Source organism: Lissotriton helveticus, chromosome 6, assembly GCF_964261635.1.
Source record: "Lissotriton helveticus chromosome 6, aLisHel1.1, whole genome shotgun sequence".
NCBI classification, from domain to species: Eukaryota; Metazoa; Chordata; class Amphibia; order Caudata; family Salamandridae; genus Lissotriton; species Lissotriton helveticus.
Genome location: NC_136067.1, coordinates 1933625386 through 1933646021, shown reverse-complemented (window position 1 = coordinate 1933646021; position 20636 = coordinate 1933625386). Strand labels below are relative to the sequence as shown.

At 43.0% G+C, this 20636-nt stretch overlaps 1 protein-coding gene across 7 annotated transcripts in view; it reads right to left on the bottom strand.

The window, feature by feature from the left end:
* The window catches only part of CENPO (centromere protein O), a 138071-nt gene that overhangs the window by 109800 nt on the left and 7635 nt on the right, over nucleotides 1-20636 (bottom strand). Inside the window, exon 3 of one of the 7 annotated variants that reach the window (XM_078649921.1) lies at nucleotides 11160-11235. The exons of the other annotated variants lie outside the window; for them this stretch is intronic. Coding sequence (XP_078506047.1) covers nucleotides 11160-11235 — 76 coding nt within the window. The remainder of the gene's footprint in view (nucleotides 1-11159; nucleotides 11236-20636) is intronic. 7 annotated transcript variants of the gene reach the window in all.

Genomic DNA, 20636 nt, shown 5'->3' with positions numbered 1-20636 from the left:
TCAGGCAAAGGGAGATGACTGCGGAAAATTAGCATCTAAGTGGACGGCCAGGCTCGGATTAAATATAACTTCTAAGCAAATATCCGCTTCTCTTCTTCAGATTAATCAAGTCGTACAGTCTTCCAGTATTACATTGCAGTTTTATAGGACTATCTGCCAATTATACTATACCACTCAGAGAATTTCTAGCTGGGCATCAGATAATTATAAACATGAACGCACAAGTTGTCCTAAATGTAAACTGGAGGCTGCTGATATTGGCCATATGCTCTATTCATGCCCGGCATTATCAGAGTTCTGGAAGGGTGTAGTAGATGTATTAGAAAGGAAACATATTGTGTCTCCGCCTCTCTCAGCTCACCTGATTCTAATAGATCTTCAGGAACTGAATTGTCCAAATAAAGATCTGAATTCTATTTTATTTGCTTGTGCAAGATTAACCATAGCTAGAGCATGGATAGCGCCAGATCCGCCACACGTTATGGAATGGTGGGCTTTGGTGAATGAAATACACACCATGGAGATTGCTTTAGCTAGACTAAGAGGGCCTAATTCTCTGAGGAAAAAAGAAAGGGTTTGGGACATTATATTTGGATCAGAATAACTTTCCAAAAGTAGATTTGATGGTTGAGACCACATTTTAGTTTCTTATAAGCTTTATGGTTATTTTTCACCTCTGTAATACTCACGTATTCTTTTTCGAAAATGGTTACTATATAATTATGTCATGATTTGTAAATGTATTTATTTTATGTGCCTCTTGCAATATCAACAAAAATGTTATAAAAAAAAAAAGAGATAACTTCAAAACGCTTTGCTGTCAATCCCCATACAGGTCAAATCTTTGCGTGTGTAAACACACAAGCTTGCCTACATCGGACTGCCACTGATGAGCAACAGTCCCAAAAAAAGGTTACACCATAAAATACACTGTACTACCAATTTCCCCTGCCTCCTTACCCATGTTCATCAAAAGCAGATATAGTGCCTTTTATATACGCCAGAGTGACTGATGCTATGCCTCTCCTTTGCATTATGGGTCAATTCTTGTTGCCACCAAGCAGCTCAGAAAGATCCTAGAAAATGACTTTCAGTACTTTTATATTGAGGTCATGTACACTTTTAGAATTTGATTGCGAAATAGTCTATGCTAAAGAATTCGGGTTTGAGTTCTAGAACTGAAGTTCATTTTGCATACCCAGGAGCTCCCCCAATCTACACAACAACTTTCTAAAGTCTGGGGCATTCACATTGCCTTACAAAGCTGAACACAGGGCAAAGGTCATCTGCTCATCTCTGAGAGGGTAGGTGTTTCCATTTGTTGGCCATAGGAGTAAATCCAAGCCAGGAACCTAAAGATGGATGTGTAAAACATATTGTCGATAGTGTTCAGGACCTCTTCCAAAATGTATGACTTTCTCAGCAACCCTTGAGTAAGTGAGCCAAAGTCAGAATCGGTGCATCCATGCCAACATTTGTCTGATGCCCAGGACTCCCATTTATGTAGCTTTACTGGTGTATAGTACCAGTACAGCATTGTTTTGGCCATAGCCTCTTTCCCAGTGGTTCTCCTAATCAAGATGATTGTTTTATTTAAGAGCTCCTCCAATATCATCTCAGTGAGTGGTCTTGCTAAGTCTTTTTCTCACCTTTTCTGTTCTGGAGAAATCCAGTCTGTGCTGTGTACTAGTTGTAGGCCATATAATTCTGAAAAGAAATCATCTCAGTTTTTAGGAGGAGCCATTTTCGAATTATGATGGGGAGAGTGCCTGGGGTCTGATAGACTGATGTAGTAACCGGTACCTAATATATCTGATAATAATGTTATCTAGTTTTCTCTGGTGTGCCATATTTCATTTTAACAATTTCAAACGTTTTAATGTATTTCTCCTGAAACAGTTCTCTTATCTTAACATCTTACTCTCCCCTCAAATACACCGTCTTCCAGTGCTGGTGTAAAGCTGGGGTTGCTTGTCATCAATCCGAATGGTGACAGGGATGCGGTCAAATCCAATCTTGAAGCTACTTTGTCTCAGAACCCCACTGTGGCCCTAATGACAGAATATGAACTGCATGGATGCAGTTTCTTTTCGAACCATTAAGGTTTCCAGATATGCATTCCTGCAACAGTTTTGTTAGTAAAACACCACTACTCTTCATATTCGAATCTTTTCCATTCTACCATGTATCAGAACTGTTCGCTTGGTAATGTCTCATTACACTTGGCAATCCCAGCCTACCAATATGTGTTGGCGCTATTAACAGGTCTTACAATGTACATCACAGGGGGTTGTGAAAAGCACACCTGCATACTCCATGTTTGTTCATGCTTGGCTTTTCAGAGCTATTCTGGCGTGCATGTTTGCTCCGTGCGCCGCCCATCTGCGCTGCAGTATCAACGAAACACGAAGGAACCTATTATGGTTCTGATCAAACTGCACAGCCATTTGAGGGACTGAATGAATCAAATTAATTAAATTTGACAGTTTATCTTCTTTTAACTCCTTGTTTTACTCCATTACTCTTTTTCCATATTTCTTCTCATCCATGTTTTTCAATTTATTTTATTCATTCCATAACCATGTAGCAATTTTTCATACAAACATGAAGGACGCCAAGTTTTTCCACATCTGACATCTTTATTTTAAAATAACCCAATGCATTTCGGGAAGCCATCTTCCCTTCGTCAGGGGTATCGTAACAAAAACTGCAAGCTTCATAATAGAGAACTCAGCCTTAATCTCTCTGTGCATTCTATAAACTTGATTTCCCGGCCCGGTCCTCATGTTTCCTATTCCATAGCGTGACAGTGTAAACAGGTCTGACAATATTTTTCCAGTCCATATAAAATTTTCTATTAGGTCTTTTAGATTCTTTATTAGGTGAGTTGGGAACAGAGTGTCAATCTGAAATAGGCAAAGGATTTTACGCCACATTTTAACAGTTGCAACTATGCCCAACTATGACAGGGCCCCAATGTACGAAGACTGCAAATCATAAGGTTAAAAAGTATGAGTGGGCTATAGGTAGAAGGAATCATCTTTTCAATGGTTGTCTTGATTTGGGTCCCAAGACTGTTGGCAACACGGATGACCACTGGAGGGGAAACACTCATTTTCACTGACTGTTCAAAGGTTCATAGCACCGGATTTCTGGAAGTTAACTCTAAACATAAGACTGAGTCATACCCATTCAAGTTCTTCGCCAAGGTGGGAATGGGGCACATGGGGTCAGACACGGAAATAACCAAATAATCTGCAAAACTATCAGCTTAAACTCATCCTTTCCTACCTATATCCCTCAGATGTTATTATTTATCTAGATCCTTCCAGCGGAAGATTCCATAGTGATAACGGGGTAAGAAGCATTCCTGCATTATCTGTCATAGGATTTTAAACAGTGGTGATGATCCTGTGTTGACTCCGAAAGTAGCTGTGGAATGTCTCTACCCACTCACCACCCATTATAGAAATTTGGGATGGAAACCAAAGGCTTGAAAAGTTCTACACAGAACTCTCTACTTGACCCAATAAAATGCTGTTTCTGCGTATAGCTAGTTTATCAGTAAGCATTTCTTTGATCAGTGATTATTTTCAATAATGTGCAAAACTTCTTTGTATTTGTCTCGGCAGCTTCTCCCAGAGACAACTTTCAGTGCAGGAAGGAAAGGGCTTATGCTGGCTACCAGTATCCCTGAAATCAAATTGCATCTACATTAAGCAAAGAAATAAGAATATATAAACCACACTCAGGTTGGGTTTTATCCCATTTTGGGTTGACTGTGATCATGGCCTCCAACATCATGCTAGCAACTTTTTCGCGCCACTCTGTGAAAGAGATTAACAGCCAGGTTAAGATGGGAGCAAAAACCTCACACAAGGATTTATAGAACATTCAATCAAACAATCTGGATTAGTATAGCACGGCTAATCACCTGTGAGGGCATCCAGGCGCTGAGAGTGCTGCTGAGGGGGGAGAGAGGGGTAGTCTAATAACCGGGTCTTGAGTGCTTTTCTGAATTCCAGCAGACAGGATGAGGTCCGTAGTTGAAGTGGGCGGTTGCTCCACGACTTTGCAGCGAGGTAGGAAGAGTTCCCTCCACCGTTGTTGTAGCGAATGTGGGCGAGGCAGCAAGAGGCTGGAGGAGGGATGGAATTTCAGTCGGTGGTTGATGTAAGCAGGTCACTGGTTGTGGAAGGTTTTGAAGGTGTGGATCCACATTTTGAACTGGCATCTGGATGGGGAGCCAGTGGAGTTTCTGGAGTTGGAGAGTGATATGGATCCGTTAAGAGAGGTCACAAGTTCTGAATAGTTTGTAGTCTCTTGTGGTGATATGAGGGGATTCCCTATGTAGTGTGTCTTGCCATAGTCCAGTTGGCCGGTGACAAGGGCTTGTGCAGTCTGTCTGGTGTAGATGGGGAGCCACTTGAAGATCTTGTGAAGCATGCAATGAATTAATCTGTCTTTTCATGGTGACCGTTTGCTGTCCAAGATGATACAGAGCTTGTGGGGGTGGTCGGTCAGAGTGGGTGAGGGTCCTAGTTCGGAGAGCCACCACGCATAGTTTTATGGGGAAATGTTATTTCTGAAGATCAGCACTTCAGTCTTGTCTGTGTTGAGTTTTAGGCAGTTGTCTCTCATTCAGTAGGTGATGCTCATCATGCACCCGTGGAAGCTGATCAGCATGTGTCGGAGGGGTCTTCTGATAGTGGGAGGATGAGCTGGGTATCGTCGGCGTAGGATAGGATGTGCAGTCCATGCGATCGGACGGCATTGGCCATGGGGGGAGGGTGGGTGGGGGTCATGTAAGTGTTGAACAGGGTGAGGCTTAAGGACGAACCTTGAGGAACGCCGCAGATGGTATTCTTGGGTTCCGAAGTGAGGGGAGGAAGGCAGTTTCTCTGGGTTCTTCAGGTGAGGATGATGGCGATCCACTTGAGGGTGCCTCCTTGGATTACAATGTCATGAAGTCTTTAATCAGGTACATACAGATCAGGCTAGGCATTCTATCCCTCAGAAGCCTTACCTCTAGATGGTGTAAAACGAATGGTGATCTGGAGAGTTGCACCTTATGCCCGCTGATAATGGAAACAGGGTTTCAGTTCCTGGTATTTTGTCCTAGATATTCCATTTTATGGAAAAGGGGATTTTAGCATGGTGCAAACTTAAGTGTGGTATGCATTACTGGAAGGCAATGCGTATTCTGAAAAGAGATACAAATGAGTCGTTTGTATTTGCAGTTGCACTGTTTTTATGGGTGGTTTGGACAATACGTAGGGAAAGTCTAATATCTGTAATTATCATTGCTGCAATGTAAATATTGGTCATGTTTTATGAATATAGTATCAGTGCCTAAAATTGAATTGCTCCTAAATAGTTTTTTGTATGATACCTTTTATAATCTTTTAACACTTTTATTTGTAGAATAGGATACCTATTGCTCACAGTTAGTATGAATGGGCGAATAACCTTGTTCTTCTGCTCTATGGTTTAGATAGGGCAATTTGGGCCATCTGACAAGGTGAACCACATATTGGCATGAAACTAGGCCATTACAGAGGTTTATGTTGATAGTTATAATCATGTTTCTCGAGGTCTCCCATCATGTTCATCCTATGGATTATATGTTGTTATAATGTATTTATGTATTCTTTTTCCTTTCTTGTTATTATTCTTATCAAATGTTTTCTTATCATCATGATGTATGTTTTGTATTGGCACTTTAATGGTCTCTGGACCAAATAAAGTATTTACTACTACTCTATTTCAAACTTCATTCAATCTTAAATCACAAGTTAATAATTCCTCAATGTTATCACCACCACTGTAGTATCATCCTTTCAGTCTAAACATCGTACACGTTGCTTTAACTAAGCTTAAAGCTCTGACTTGGACTCTCATTGCGAAGAGCTTTGCCCAGACCTTGGTTGAACCTGGTCAGTTTATGTATTCCTTCCAACTCCAAAAAGTGGGCTTCCAATCATTACCTTACCTCTAATCTCTATTTTTTCAATCTAAGCATCAGACCCATATCCCTGCCGAAAGAGGGTCTCATAATGTATTGTAACCCACATCCCTTCATCATTTGTGACCTATGGGCTAAAATGCAGTTCTCTTAATCTCCATTTCCATCATACCTCGAGGTCATGAAGGCAAAGAAGGACAGGTAAAAGAGTGTAGGTTGAAAAAGCTATAGGACCTATTTCTGAATTTTATGTTCCTACTGTGAATGTGCATAACCCCAGTTTAAGCATCAGCAATACTATGATTAACCCCATAAGTATCAGCAATACCAGTCTTCCTATGCCGTCTGTTCTCATCTTCAATACCTCACCCACGAAATCCTATAATAGTCATATGGCCCACAGTAAAGTACTTTTCTGGAAGCCACTTCAACCATAGACATCAATCCTTTTTCAGTAAGTGTGCATAGGGAAATGTCTCCTTTCAGTTCATGCAGCGTGTTCAGCACAGACAAATGTTTTGCGGAGTGTGGTAAAAAAGAGGATTATTAGTTATGGTGGATCGTAGTCCACAAAAAGAAAGAATGTCACTTTTCTTGTAAGGTACATGTGAGAAAGAGCCTCTTTTGACATGGTTAACCCCACGTTTTGACTGGAACATGATGTGCTTTCGACTGAAAGTGCTCAGGGTCCCTGCCAAACAGGTCCCCTGTGCCAGAGCTCCTTTCCTAAAACTGTACCACGATTGGCAACTTCAGACCCTAATGTAAGTTCTTAGTAAATGGTACCCCTGGTATCTTGGGAGTTGCGACTAAAGAAGTTCCCCTAGGGAACCCTCACCAAGGCCGTGCAAACGGCCACTGCAGCCTGCATGCCTTGGTGCAGACAAAAACAACAAAGTTATCATGGCACAATGCACGTGTGCCATGTCAAAGCAGCACTACCCAAGGTATGGGTATTTCACCCCTCTAGCAGGCCTTACAAGCCCTAAGACAGTGTAAACTATATCTCAGGTGTTGGGATATCGCATTAGCAGATATGCCCCTACAATATTTAAGTCTATTCTTAATATTGTAAGTGCCAGGGAAGCCATGGAGAGTACATGGGCTGGAAACTGGACAACTAGAGTTCCCCAGCATCATGATGGCTTCACTGAGCGCAGGAGTGATGCCAGTGTTGGATTTATTTAAACATGTACTCAGAGAGCACCTCAGAGGCGCTCCCTGAAAACATACCAACCCTGGTGTGGTCTCGGACTGGCTTTAGGGAGCGTGCCACAACCAGACAAGTTTCTGGACCCCTGGGTTGAGACACTGCTCTCGGAGGTCAGAAACAAAGCCCATGCTTGGCAGAGGTGTTACACCTCCTCCCGCAGGATTAGCAAAGTGCTCAAGAGGGAAGGTTCAAAGGCCTTGCTGCCTCTGTAATGCAACCCCAGCCTCTGCTGAGAGCAGCTGATGGCAGCCCCCAGTTCAAACCTCCACTTTTGGCAGGAGAATCGGTGGGAAAACTTAGTGAGAATAGGATATGTGCCCCCTTCGCCACTCCACCACTCAGGTGCTGGAAGCAAAGTGAAGCACATTTTTCAGTGCCCACTATCTTGAAGAAGGTGGGACTTATCCAATCAGGGCGGGTGGCATAATAGAGGGTGTAGACACCCCAGGTAGGGAACCCATTGGTCCCTTCTTATCACTCCCCTTTAACACCCCAAAATCCAGTATTTAGGTGGCAACCCCAGACCCTGAAATCAGATTCCTGACAACTTTAAAACCAAAACAGCCTTGCCCTGAGGAACCACAAAACTGCCTCCGGACCCACCTCTGCACCAGGCGCCCACAGCCTGAGCCCAAGTGGCCCATCGGTCCTGCGAAGGTTCCCCAGCAACTCTGAGCCAGAGTCCACCTGCAGCCTCAATCCGAAGAATGCCCCTGACTGCGACCTGCCCGGTAAGCTGTTCCCGATGTGAAAGGACACCCCTGCACCAAAAGCCCCATGACCTTTGGGAGCTGGACCAATAGTGTCCCTGCGTCCCCTAGCACCAGAACTTACCTGGGCAGCTGTGGGTTTTATTCCTTCAGACTCCTGGCCAGAGCCTGCAGCTTCTCTCCAAAACTGATCTCCCCATGAATTTGCATTGGGCACTCGATGCTGTATTGGCACTTTGCTCCCGGCCGCCCCTGTGCTGCAGAGGGTTTAAGTTTGGTGCTGCCTTGTGACCCCCCCATGCTTACCTTAACCCCCGGAGATTGACCCCTGACACCGCTTTACTCACCTGTGAGCAGCGCAACTTCAATCATCCCCGACCTCCATTGATTCCATTGGGTGCACAACCATGAATTTGACCTCCGCACCCAGCCACCCCTGTGTCACTGGTGGTAAACTCTAAGTAATACTTTGAACCTTGCCTGGTGTTGATCTGAAACCCCGAAGAGTGGATTTGTAAGTCATGTACTTAACTTCAAAACTGCATTCTTGTTTTCCTCCCATTGCTTAACATTGCTAACTGAAAAATTGCACTGTGTCTACTTTTTTTAAAGAGAAAGGTATTTTTTATTGAAAAACGTACTAATCTTTTAACATACATCTTGGTCTTAAAATAAAGCTTATTTTTATAAAATGGTGTGGATTTCCTTTTTGAGTCGTGTATAACAAATGTCTTACACTCCTCTGTCAGGCCTAAGGCTGCTCGACCACACTACCACAAATAGAGCACTTTGGATTTACATTGAGCCCTGTACACTTTTGGGGAATCTCTGGACTCTTTACACCATATACCCAATTATTGGTTTATCAAATCAAGAGCCAACTAGTTCCTACAGTATAATAAAGGTGTCAGTCATTTAAAATTGAACTCAACCCCTGGTAGCTGTGCTGAGGAGCAGTCAGGCTTAACTGATGAACATAAATAAAGCATTTACAAGTACCAAGACAGTTAAAAACACAACTTATTAAAAATCCTACTTTAATTTATAATATGGAATATTTAAATGAACTGTGGGCAACTGGTCCAGCTAGAACACAAGAATATGGTTTAGGAGTCTGACACGAGGCCCAGGTAAATCCTGGTCAAGAAGTTACGGTCAGATTTAAAAAGTTTGGGAGAGAAGGTGATCGTTGACGAGTTGTTGGCAGGCAAGCTGAAAGTTGGATCGGAGTCAAAATTTGATGATGGTGGGTTGTGATGAGAAAAGTCCCGGTGCGGTAGTCGAGCAAGGAGGGAAAGCCGGTGTCTGTGCAGAGGAAGCCTCAACATCACTCTCAACAACACCTTCTACTTTTAAACCTTTCTGGAAGTCAGATCTCCTTCAGTGGGGCAAACCAGCCAGTTGGATCGGACCAGCGATTTGACATCAATCCTGGTCTCCCACCGGTTCTTCGGAAGAAAGGTTTGGGCAGGAGTACGTTATAACATCAGCTAAGAATTCCAGGACCAGCAATTGGGGGTCAGGACTCGTTCCAACAGAAGCCACCAGAAGGCACCAGGGTAGGTCCAGTTGAAACTGGCCAGATGGGCTCTTTCAGGAAAGTGAACTTCTGGCAGATTTTGCGTCTGTGTAGTTTAACAGGAGGTGAGACAAAGGACCCTTGGAGTCCAGTTCTTAATCCTGGGTACACATGGGAGCAGGTCCGGCCCTAAGGGTTCTCCTTACAGGTCACAACAGCAGGTGCAGTCCTTTCTCTGTCTTCCAAAGGTCCAGCAGTGTTCTGAAAAGGGTACAAGTTGGGAGGAGAATGGGCATTCTAGAGTAAGTTTTACTTGGAAACGCAATTCAATTCTTTTTTTTTTTAAGGAGGGTACTAGGGGTGTTTCATTTATGCCAGCCTGCTGGAGGGGTCAACTGCTGTTCACTCACTAATGAGTGGGGTAAACATTCAGAGGAGTGACCTTACCACTTTTCAACACTTCCTGTTCGTTTCTCTGTAAACTATTCCACATTGCCCCCCTCTACCTAAAACTAAGATGGCAGATCCTTTCTTCCCCTGTGCAGAGATCTTGTGCCCATCCAAGCCGTACGTCCAGGAAAATGAGCAAACCCTTCCCTGTGGTCACTCAAAATTGGTTCTGAGGGCAAAGTTTATTCAAATTGACAAGGAAACTACGATTAAGGAATGACTTCGATAACATTGTGACAGAGAACAAACAACAAGAAGAAGATCAACTGAAGGGATTAAAAACCACCAGTACCTACATGGCCCCAGTAAGCCATAAAACCATTGATTTATTCGAACTATTGTGTAAACAAGACATACACCATCTGAACACAAAGAAAGCTAAGAAATTTCAGAATTTGACGGTCAAACAACACGGAATAATTAAGGCCATCGGCAACAACGAGAAAATCATATGCCAGAAAGCAGACAAAGGGGGAGCCCTAGTCATAATGGACAGGTCATACTATGAAACACAAGTAAAGGAACATCTGGAGGATGAAAATCTATACATGCGATTGGATAAAGACCCAACCCAAGAAATACAAAAAACACTTCATCAGATCACACAGAAAGCAGTAGATAAAGGAGTTATACAAGAACGACCAAAAAGTATCTCATACAAGAATATCCAAAAAAAACCATCTTCTATATGGTGCCCAAAGTGCACAAGGACTTGAAAAGACCACCATGTCGACCTATAGTATCTACTAGAAACAGCATACAAGAGCCTATAGGGAAATTTTTAGACAAATATCTACAACCCAGTGCCATGGCGGCACAATCATACATAAAGGATACGACGGACTTCTTGAATAAATTATCCAATACTAGTATCAGTGAACACCAACAAATCGTACTGGCAACCATAGACATGAAGTCTTTATATACCTCGATACCTCATAACCTAGGTTTGGAAGCAATAGAGAAAGCACTATTAGAGAGCAACTACGATCAAGGGATGAAAATATTCCTCATGGAACTTTTACAGTTTACTCTCATGAACAGCTACTTTGCCTACCAAGGGAAATGGTATTTACAAAAATGTGGAACGTCCATGGGAAATCCAGCTGCTCCTACTTACGCGAATATATTCATGAGAAACTTTGAAGAAACTAACATTTTACAAAAACAAACATGGAAAACACATACTCGACTGTATGCATGGTTCATAGATGGTATCTTTATAGCATGGGAAGGATCACAAGACATTTTGATCAAGGAGATCAGAGAACTGAATTCCATAGACGAGAGGATTCAATTTACGTGGGAAACCAATAAAGATGTCATACATTTCTTGGATGTGGAAGTGAGCAATGCACCCACGGGCTTTAAAACCAACCTATATAGAAAAGATAGACAGAAACAACACACTTAAATATGAAAGTTTTCATCCTCCATCTTTAAAAAAACACTTACAGTACTCACAACTGATGAGGGTCAAGAGAGTCGTCTCGGAACCAGAACACCTGGAGATTCAAACTAACATCATGATAGACAGGTTCAAGAACAGAGGATACCCAGACATAGTTTTACAACAAGCTCAACAAAGAATCTCACAGAAACCCAGAGAAGATCTATTTGCAAAACCACAACACAAACCTGAAGAGCAAAGAATCACCTGTGTGAGCAAATATTCCACCATGAGTCATCACTTCAAAAAGATCATAAAAAACATTGGCCTTTATTAACCGCAGAACCTGATTTCAAAGAAACATTTTCAAAAGAACCATTGTTTGTATATACCAGGTCCAAAAACATCGGACAACTGTTAAAACCCAGCAACGTCAAAGTACCAATATTCAGATATAAAGGGACAATACCTTGTTTAAACTGTCATAATTGTACAAACATTTTGAAAAGAGACAGTATCCGACATTCTGAAACTGGAAAAATTATCAAATTAAAAGTCAATGGGACTTGTGATTCAACCAATATCATTTACCTTTTAAGTTGTCCATGTGGCAAAAGCTACGTGGGGCAAACTGAGAGGAAATTGAAAGTAAGGCTCAACGAGCACAAGAGCAACATACGAACCAAATTGATGATGTCCACCATAGGTACACACTTCATTGAAGCACAACACCAAGTGGATGATTTAAAAGCCTGTATTTTAGAACAGGTAGAAAAACAACCAGGAAGAGACAACAGAAAAATACTGCTCAAACGAGAGAATCACTGGATTTACTTTTTGCAAACCATGAAACCGAAGGGTTTAAATGAAAGGATCGAATTTGCTTGCTATTTATGAAATATTAATTGACTTTGATCTACCTAGATACCAATGCATGGTATTTCATTAAGTTTACATCTTTAGACACTCATTTTATCTGCTCATGATCTAAGCGTGAAGGCGCAGAACAGATAGACACCAGTCATGTATTCGTCATTGTTTCACCATTTGTTTTAAACATATGTTTCTATCATCAACCATGAATACAGTTAATTAAACGTTGTTTCTTTAAATCCACTCGCGCCCACTGTTAGGGATTTAAAACACACGTAAAGCCACGGGTCTTAGGACGCATCAGCTGACACCCCAGCATGCACCAGGCGGTGCTACAGAGTAACGGTTACAGAACGCCGACACGGTAAGCGATGCTTAGATCAGAGTGTTATACCACGCAGCTATCGCTCTGCAGCACAAATAAGCTTACACGTTAAAAGTAGGTGAGTAAGCTCACAACAGGCAGTGCGATATTCAGTAAAATGCCGACACGGTAAGCGCAGTACATATTAGAAAGTCAGACCACGCAGCCAGCGCTTTGAAGCATAGATACACTCACACGTTAAAAGGAGCTAAGTGAGCCCACAACAGCCAGCGCGTTGTTTAGCAAAATACCCCCGGTTCATATATTTAAACAGTGTATTAATCGACTCAATATCCCTCTGAAATTAGAGATTAAAGGACTGAGTGTCTCATTAAATCGCATTTTGGTTAAGGCACATAACGATTATGTTCTTGGTATTTTAAAAGCATTAACAGAGTATACAGATATGTTTATGTTCACACAACTAAGATGTAAGAACGTATCAAATATGCAACAATGTATTCACGGGTGGCATTAGTAAGCATAGCAAAACATTGAATGTCATTATTTCTTTGACAGATTGTTCCCTTGATAAAGGCGCACAGCGCCGAAATGCATCGGGGAAAATGACATAAGCATCGATGTTAATATATCTTCATGTCTCATCTAACAATGTGAAACTAGATGTGAAATGAACATCGTTAACCACGTAAAAATTGTCTAATAAATGGAATTATACGACAAAGAACATTGAAGTATTTTGTCATCTCTATAAACAAAGAGCTGGAGAGACAGCATACACAGTGCCCAGGGAGACAGACCAAAAATTTGGGATCTGCGAACCACGATACTATGTATGCAAGTGACCAGGCAGGTATCCTTTGAAGTTAATTTAGTCCCTGGCACAGCCCAGGTGGCAATCCTGTCAAGGGACGGTGTACACCACCCCTTTTGTCCCAGTTCTGGGAGACACTTCATATCTATATGAGGAGCCATTCAGGTCCTGGAAGACACCGACCACTGGCAGAAATGCACATAACTCAGGCAGGAAAATGACAAACCTTCTAAAAGAGTCATTTTCAAAATTGGAATACAAGACCCAAATTGATCATTAAGTTCGATTTTTTAATTAATATTAAAACAAGTTCTTGAATAATTTTATTGATACCCCCTAACTGAAGTTAAGCATTATATGATGCTATAGTGTAAACCAATGCTGTTCTAGGGGAGAGCGAGACTAGCCACAGTGAAAATCGACTTTGGACATTGTTCACTGCTAAGATACGTGAAACATAAAACATACAAGTCCTACTTTTAAATACCATGCACCCTGCCCATTGGGCATTTAGGGCAGGTCTCGAAAAATCTACCCGCCCACTCTCTATGTCGAGTCAAATTTTTATCAGGGTGAACTATTTTTAGGGCCTGTTGGCCCGTTCTGGCAAGCTGACAAAGAACAGGTGTTCTGTTCACTCGGAAAGTGAACGAGCAATAACAATGCCTTTAAATCTTATTTTTATCTTGTCACATTTGATCTGAGTTCAGAGTCAGAGGCCAAATTTCAACTTATGTCTTCTTACAATTTGATGCCTATTTCATCCTGGAGGTTGGTGTTTACTTTCCTTTACGTGACTGCAAGGTTATAGGATTGTGTAAAGTGATCTGCCTGACAATCTTGGTGTAGAAAGAGTGTAAAATGGAAGGCTGTAGGATGTCAGGTATTATTCGAACACACAACACTTACATTTCTTCTAAAAGAACTGTACAAACATTTAAAAATACATTTCAGTAATTATTAAAGCACATTTTTTTTAAATGTGTGATAAAAAATATTTTAATAGGCTGAAAACAAATTAGAGCACTTTACATGGTGATATGCAAATGATAAATATTTTACTGTGATTATGGGCTATATAATTTTTCATTTTATCAGTAAAACTGCATGTTAGTGGGAAGGTTTGCGGTAATTTCAATGGAAAATGTGAGGTTTGTAAATGACAGTGCACTATTACATCATGCTTTAGTAATATATTTATTACAAGTGAGTTTTTAGACATGAACTATGAAACAATCCTGCTGCTGCCCCGATAATGCTACTCTGATCAAATGGGATTTGTAAATCGCTACTTATCACTCATGAGGGTATCCAGGCGCTGGGGTTGGTTGGGGTTGCTGCTGCTGAGATGATTAGTCGAATAGCCGGATCTTTAGGCCCTTCTTGAACTCCTGCAGTGTGGGGGCTATGTGGAGATGGAGGGTGAGGGCCATTCCAGGATGTGGCCACCATGTGTGGAAAGGTGTGCCCACCGCTCCTGTGAATGCTGGGTCTGTGGACCAAGAAGAAGGATGAGGAGCGAAGTATATGGGTAGGTTGGCGTCTTTTAACCCTGGGTTTGAGGTATGCCGGTCCCTTGTTATGTAGGGCTTTATAGGCATGAGTAAGAAGTTTAAAGTGGCATAGTTTGCTGATGGGGAGCCAGTGCAGAGATTTGAGGTGTGAGGGTGATGTGGGTACATCTTGGGAGGTCGAGAATGAGCCTGGCTGCTATGTCCAGGTCTGGAGTCAGTTTAGTAGGTTTGAGGTGAATCCCACGGAGAGGCTGGTGATCAGGGCCTTGGTGACAGTGCGCCTGGTGCCGATGGGGAGCCAGTTGAAGATTTTCCCAAGCATGCGCAGGGTGAGGAAGCAGGAGAATTACAGCGTTTATCTGCATGCTCATCAAGAGTTTGCTGTTCAGAATGATTCTGCGGTTTCTTGCATGTTCTGTAGGTGAGAGGCCGAGCTTTCAAAGATGAGTATTTCCGACTGACTGAATTATTTTTTAAGCGCTCTTATGCCGAGGCGTCTTGGCACTGTGAGACGGAAGGGAAGCAGAGAGATGGTTACGGCATCGTAAAGAGACAGGTCTTCAACGCCCTTCTGAAACTCGCTCTGTTCTTTTCCGAGCGCAGTGTGATGGGCATACTGTTCCATAGCTTGGGGGCTAGATGGGAGAAAGATTTACCGCCCCACCGGGCTCTCTTTATTCTGGGCAGTTGGAGTAGGTCTTGACTACAGGAACTTAAGGTACGCGCAGGCACATAGCGGGGGAGAAGGTTGGTAAGCTCCTCAGAAATGTTCCCATACAGCGATTTGTGAACCAGGATCAAAGCGGCTCTACCCCCAACGTCCATGGTCCTAAGGATGTCATCTGTAGCTACGATCAGAGCGGATTCGGTAGAGTGGCAGGCCCTAAAGCCATGTTGAGTGGAATCTAAAAGATGGTTATCCTCTAGATGTTTAGTAAGCTCCTGATTCATAGCTCTCTCCAGCATTTTGGCCGGAAGGGGGAGACAAGATATTGGCCGATAGTGCTTGGATTCCGTTGGATCCAGTGTCTCCTTTTGAAGAATGGGCCTGATGCATGCTTTCTTCCAACTACCGGGGAAACAGCCGGAGCTTAGGACGGTGTTCAGGAGCGGGGTAAGGACCAGGCTGATTGTTTCTGGGACCTAATGCAGTATATAGGGGGACAGGGGTCCAACGGTGATCCCGATTTGGTCTGCAAAAGCAGAGTGGCTACCTGAGAGTCACTTAATGGTGAGAATTGCAAGAGATTGGAAATGTGAGGTGCCAAATCTGTTGTGTGGGGATTTACCACTCTGGCATGTAAGGAGTGAAGGTAGTCATAAACCGCCTGGACCTTTTGCTGGAAAAATTGTGCTATATTTTCCACAAAATCCTGGTCGGGTATGAAAACAGTGTCCCTAGGGCTTTTGGCTAGGTGCGCAACTATCTTAAACAGTTCTTTAGAGGAATTTGAGGATTCTAGGATTTTTTTTTTAATAGAAAGCCGCCTTGGCTTGCTCTATCGCTGTCTTGTATTCATGTATGACTGCTGTGTGCTCTTTCCTGGTGTGAGGGCTATAGTCGGCACGCCATAATCTTTCCTGGCGCCGACATTTCAGTTTAATTAATTTCACCTCAAGAGTGTACCATTGTGAAGTGGCCGAGCGTTTCCTGGGCTTCTTGGTTTCCTCAGGAACTAGCTCGTTCACCGCATGGCTAATCCACGTATTGAATATGTAAGCTCCATTATTACTATCACAGTTCTCGAGTGAAGGAAGATCTCTTGATAGAGAATTCGAGAGTTGAGCAGCTTCGAGCTTCTTCCATGGGCGGGTTTTTATTGGGAGAGAGAAGTCTCTCCGCCTGATGTTTACGAGAGTTATATTAAGGTTAAAGTGAATGGGGTAATTGAGGTGACCTTTACGTGCTTGTTATTAGTGAAGACCGCGTCGAGCGTATGGCCCGCTATACGAGTAGGCCCTACAACTAATTGGTTCAGCCCGAAACTACAAAAGTTTTCTACTAGGGTGGATGTTTCCACAGAATTATTCTCCTCAAGGTGGAAATTAAAATCACCTAGTACCGTAAATGTTGGTTGGTCTAGGGTAGATTCCAAGTAAGTTAAAAGGGCCTTGGTGAAAGGACCTCTAGGCCCTGGGGGTCTATAGAGCAGAAGGCCCGCAAATATTATTTGGTTACTCAGTTTAACAATGAAGGATATGGACTCAGCCTCCAGTCCGTGTTGCGAGAGGATGCTTATTTTAAAGTGCGAGCGGTGAATGATTGCTATTCCACCGCCCATAGATCCCGGTCTGTCAGCGTGTACCACGGAATAGTCCGCGGGTACTGCTGTGTTCCAGTCAGGCCCTGGCGCTTCCGAGGCACAAGTTTCCATTAGGAAAGCTAAGTCTGCTGCGTTATCGGTTATTAATGCTTATGTTTGGGCATTGATCTTACGTTTATAAGGATGTTTTTTTAGAGTCCTTATATTACAGTTGCGCCGGTTATCCGCGCCATGGTATTGAGTGTGGGGCCTGCTTACCACTGTGCTCAGACTCTGACTCTGCAGGCTAAGGGGGGTACACAGTGACTTTCCCTGTAGCATGAATCCGCACGCGGAGCACTTGCGATGTTCCAGCATGCCATTATCATGCAGTAATAGCGCATGTGGGCAGGCGCCAGGCCTTAGAGTGGTTAATGCTTCTGATGAATATATATTTTTCGGAAAATGGGCAGGGATTTGGGCACTGGGCGCTGGTCCGGCGCAGACGGGCTTGCCTTTGGCGCGCCTTCGGCACGCCCGCTGCGCGTCCGGGAGAACATAGAGCTAAGTAGGCTCGTAGCCCGGAAGTCGCGACTGCTAGAGCGCGTCCTACCAGTGCCACCACACCTAAGATGGCGGCTATGTGGCCCGATAGGTTTTTGAATAGCCCGGTTATCCCTCTGCTTCAAACGGGACTTCCCGTGGCGGAACAGGGAATTGGGTGTCAGGTAAGATTTTCCAATCAATTGTGCAAAAGGAGGCCATCTGTTACAGACGGCTAAGCAAAGTACAATTTCCAGTCAATTATGCTGGCATGTGCAAGGTTAAAACAATACAGTGGTAAAACGTTGTAATCACGATTTTAAAATGTAATTGGTTCTGGCAACAGAGTTAGTTCAGAGCTTAAGGAAAGCGCTACCCGCTCTGCTTGCTTCCGTCTTAGTTCTGTTTTATCTGTGTTGAGCTTAAGGCATCTGTTTTGCATTCAGCTTGCAAGGCTGGTCGTACATATGTGGAAGTTAGACTTGGTGTTTGTCGCGTCTGAGGAGAGTGAGAGGATGAGTTGAGTTAAGTATCGTCTGCGTAGGAAATTATGTTCATGCCGTAGGATCTGAGCAGGGTGGCCAGAGAGACAACGTAGGTGTTGAATAGGGTCGAGCTTAGGGAGGATCCTTTTCGGACGCAGCAGATTATGTTTTTCGGACTAGAGTTAAAGGGCAGGAGATGCACTTTTGGGTTCGTCCGGAGAGAAAGGACGCAACCCATTCACTGGCTTTCCCTTGGATCCCCATTTGGTAGAGACTGTGCAGGAGGGTGAAGGGGGATACAGTGCTGAATGCTGCAGAGAGATCGAGGAGAATCAGGGCGGTGGTTTCTCCCCCATCTAGGAGAGTTCTAATGTCGTCTCTGACTGCAATCCTGGCAGTTTCTGTGCTGGAATTTGAGCAGAATTCAGATTGTTAGGGGTCCAGTAGGTAGCTGTTATCCGGGTTGGTGGTAATTTGTAAGTTTATTGCTTTCTCAAGTACTTTGGCTGGAAGTAGCAGTAGGGGATGGGGCATTATTTTTCAGGTCCTATGGGTCTGCAGTGGGTTATTTGAGGAAGGGTTTGATTTTGCATGTTTCCAACCTTCGTGGAAGGCGGCCAAGGCAATGGATGCGTTTATGATGGTGGCGAGTTCCTTGCAGATGGTGTTTTTTTCCCAGGTTGAACAGGTGGTGGGGAAGGGATCCTTAGGAGCTCCTGAGTGGATGGAGCCTATGATTTTGGCAGTTGTGTTCGTGGAGATAGGTTCCCTTGTGTTTGCTAACATTTTGTGGGAGTCGGTGGTGTTGAGGAGTCTGTAAAGTTCAGTTACAGGTGGTTGGCGGTCGAAGTTTTCGTAGGTGTTGGCAATTCTGCTGCCAAAGAAGTCGGCGAGGGTATTGCTCAGCTCCTGAGAGGTGATTGTGTTCTTATAGTTGTGGGTTTGGAATATTCCTAATCATATTAGTGACCTAAGATGCAAGTCAGGGGTCATGTGTGCCCTCTACGTAAGCTAAATCTTTATTATATATGGAGCAAACATTTAGTCTATTAAACCAAACAAAAGAGGTTTTTGTATAGTAGAAATGCTGAACTTGCATATTTGAAGGTGCTCTCTTATGTGATAATGAAGAAAAAGGTGGCTTGGTAAAATAAAATATTTGCCTAGTCACACAATTTGAGACCAGTTTACGGGTCGAGAACATCACAGTTAGGTCAAGTAGATTATTCAAGTTACTAGACTTGGTAACATTTTTATTATTTCTTTAGGCCTGCAGAACCTACCTTATGGGTGACTTATAAGTATTAAAAAGGAGGATTTAGATCTGACAAAAGGTTTATTATGCCAGGTTGAATTGGTAGTTTTAAAACTACACACAGAGTAAGTAGGTGCAGGCCAGAAGACATGCCTTGCATGGTCCCCTTTGTGGCGGCACAATATGTGCTGCAGTCCACTGACATTTAACGTACAGGCCCTGGGATAGACTTCTGTACCATAACATGGACCGTATATGTAAAGTAAATATGCCATTCAGGGGTTTAGCCAATTTCAACATGTTTTAGGGGTCAGAGCACATATACTGGGGCCTTGTTAGCAGTGCCCCGGTGCACAGAGGGAAAAAAGCATCTGCATCAGTTCAAACATATGGAGGGCGATTATGCCAAAAAGAAGCATTGTTTTACAGTTGTTAAGCACTTTTGCGTTAAAGCTGACTCATTTCACCATTGGCCCATACAGGTCTAAGACTGTTTTTCATGCAGAATAAGTCAATATCTACAGATTTTTCCACAATCCAACTAGTGAATATGCTAGGACTGTCTACGTTCTTTCCTCTTAGGTGGATCCCATATCTAATATAATACCCAACAAACATACAACTTGGACCTCAAACATTACATAATACCAAAAGAAAGATAAATCTCATCATCAGTGGTTCAACCCTTTCCCTTTTATTAAGATATAGATTCACAACTAAGCCTTCTCCTTATCCCCAACCTGCCCATTGTGCCCATTCAAAGTAACTCAACGTTTTCCATCTTGAAGTTCTAGATCTGTTTGCCTGCTTGCAGAGCTGATGCCTGCTCATCTCTCCTTGTGTTTTTTTCTATCACGTTGCTAACTCTTTAAGGTGGAAAGTTCCACCATTCTGTGGTAGTTTTCGCCACATCCACATGCTATTCCAAGATTTAACTTACTGCCACAGTAGTTTACATTTCTCATAGTGCTCGCTTTGTATCTCTTTTAAGTCTTTCTGTGACAGATTTCGCAAGATTCTCCAAGATTTTACTTACTGTCAAAGTGGTTTACATCTCTCATAGTCCTCTTTCTTGCTGAAAACCCATCTGTTCTCCTCTTAGGTTTCTCTGTCTTTCCCTCGCTTTTCCGACCTCCCTCGGATGAGTCTTCTTTCCTCTCCTGTTTTAGCGCGGGGACACGCCGGGATGGCGTAATCCATGCGCTCTACAAATGTTATTATTATTATTTTCTATGGCTCCGAGTCTGGGTCTTTATCACCAATGCTGCAAAATCATTTTAAAGCAAATGTGTTTTGTGACATGTTTGAACTCTCTTCTCCTGTGTAAGGTACAGCTG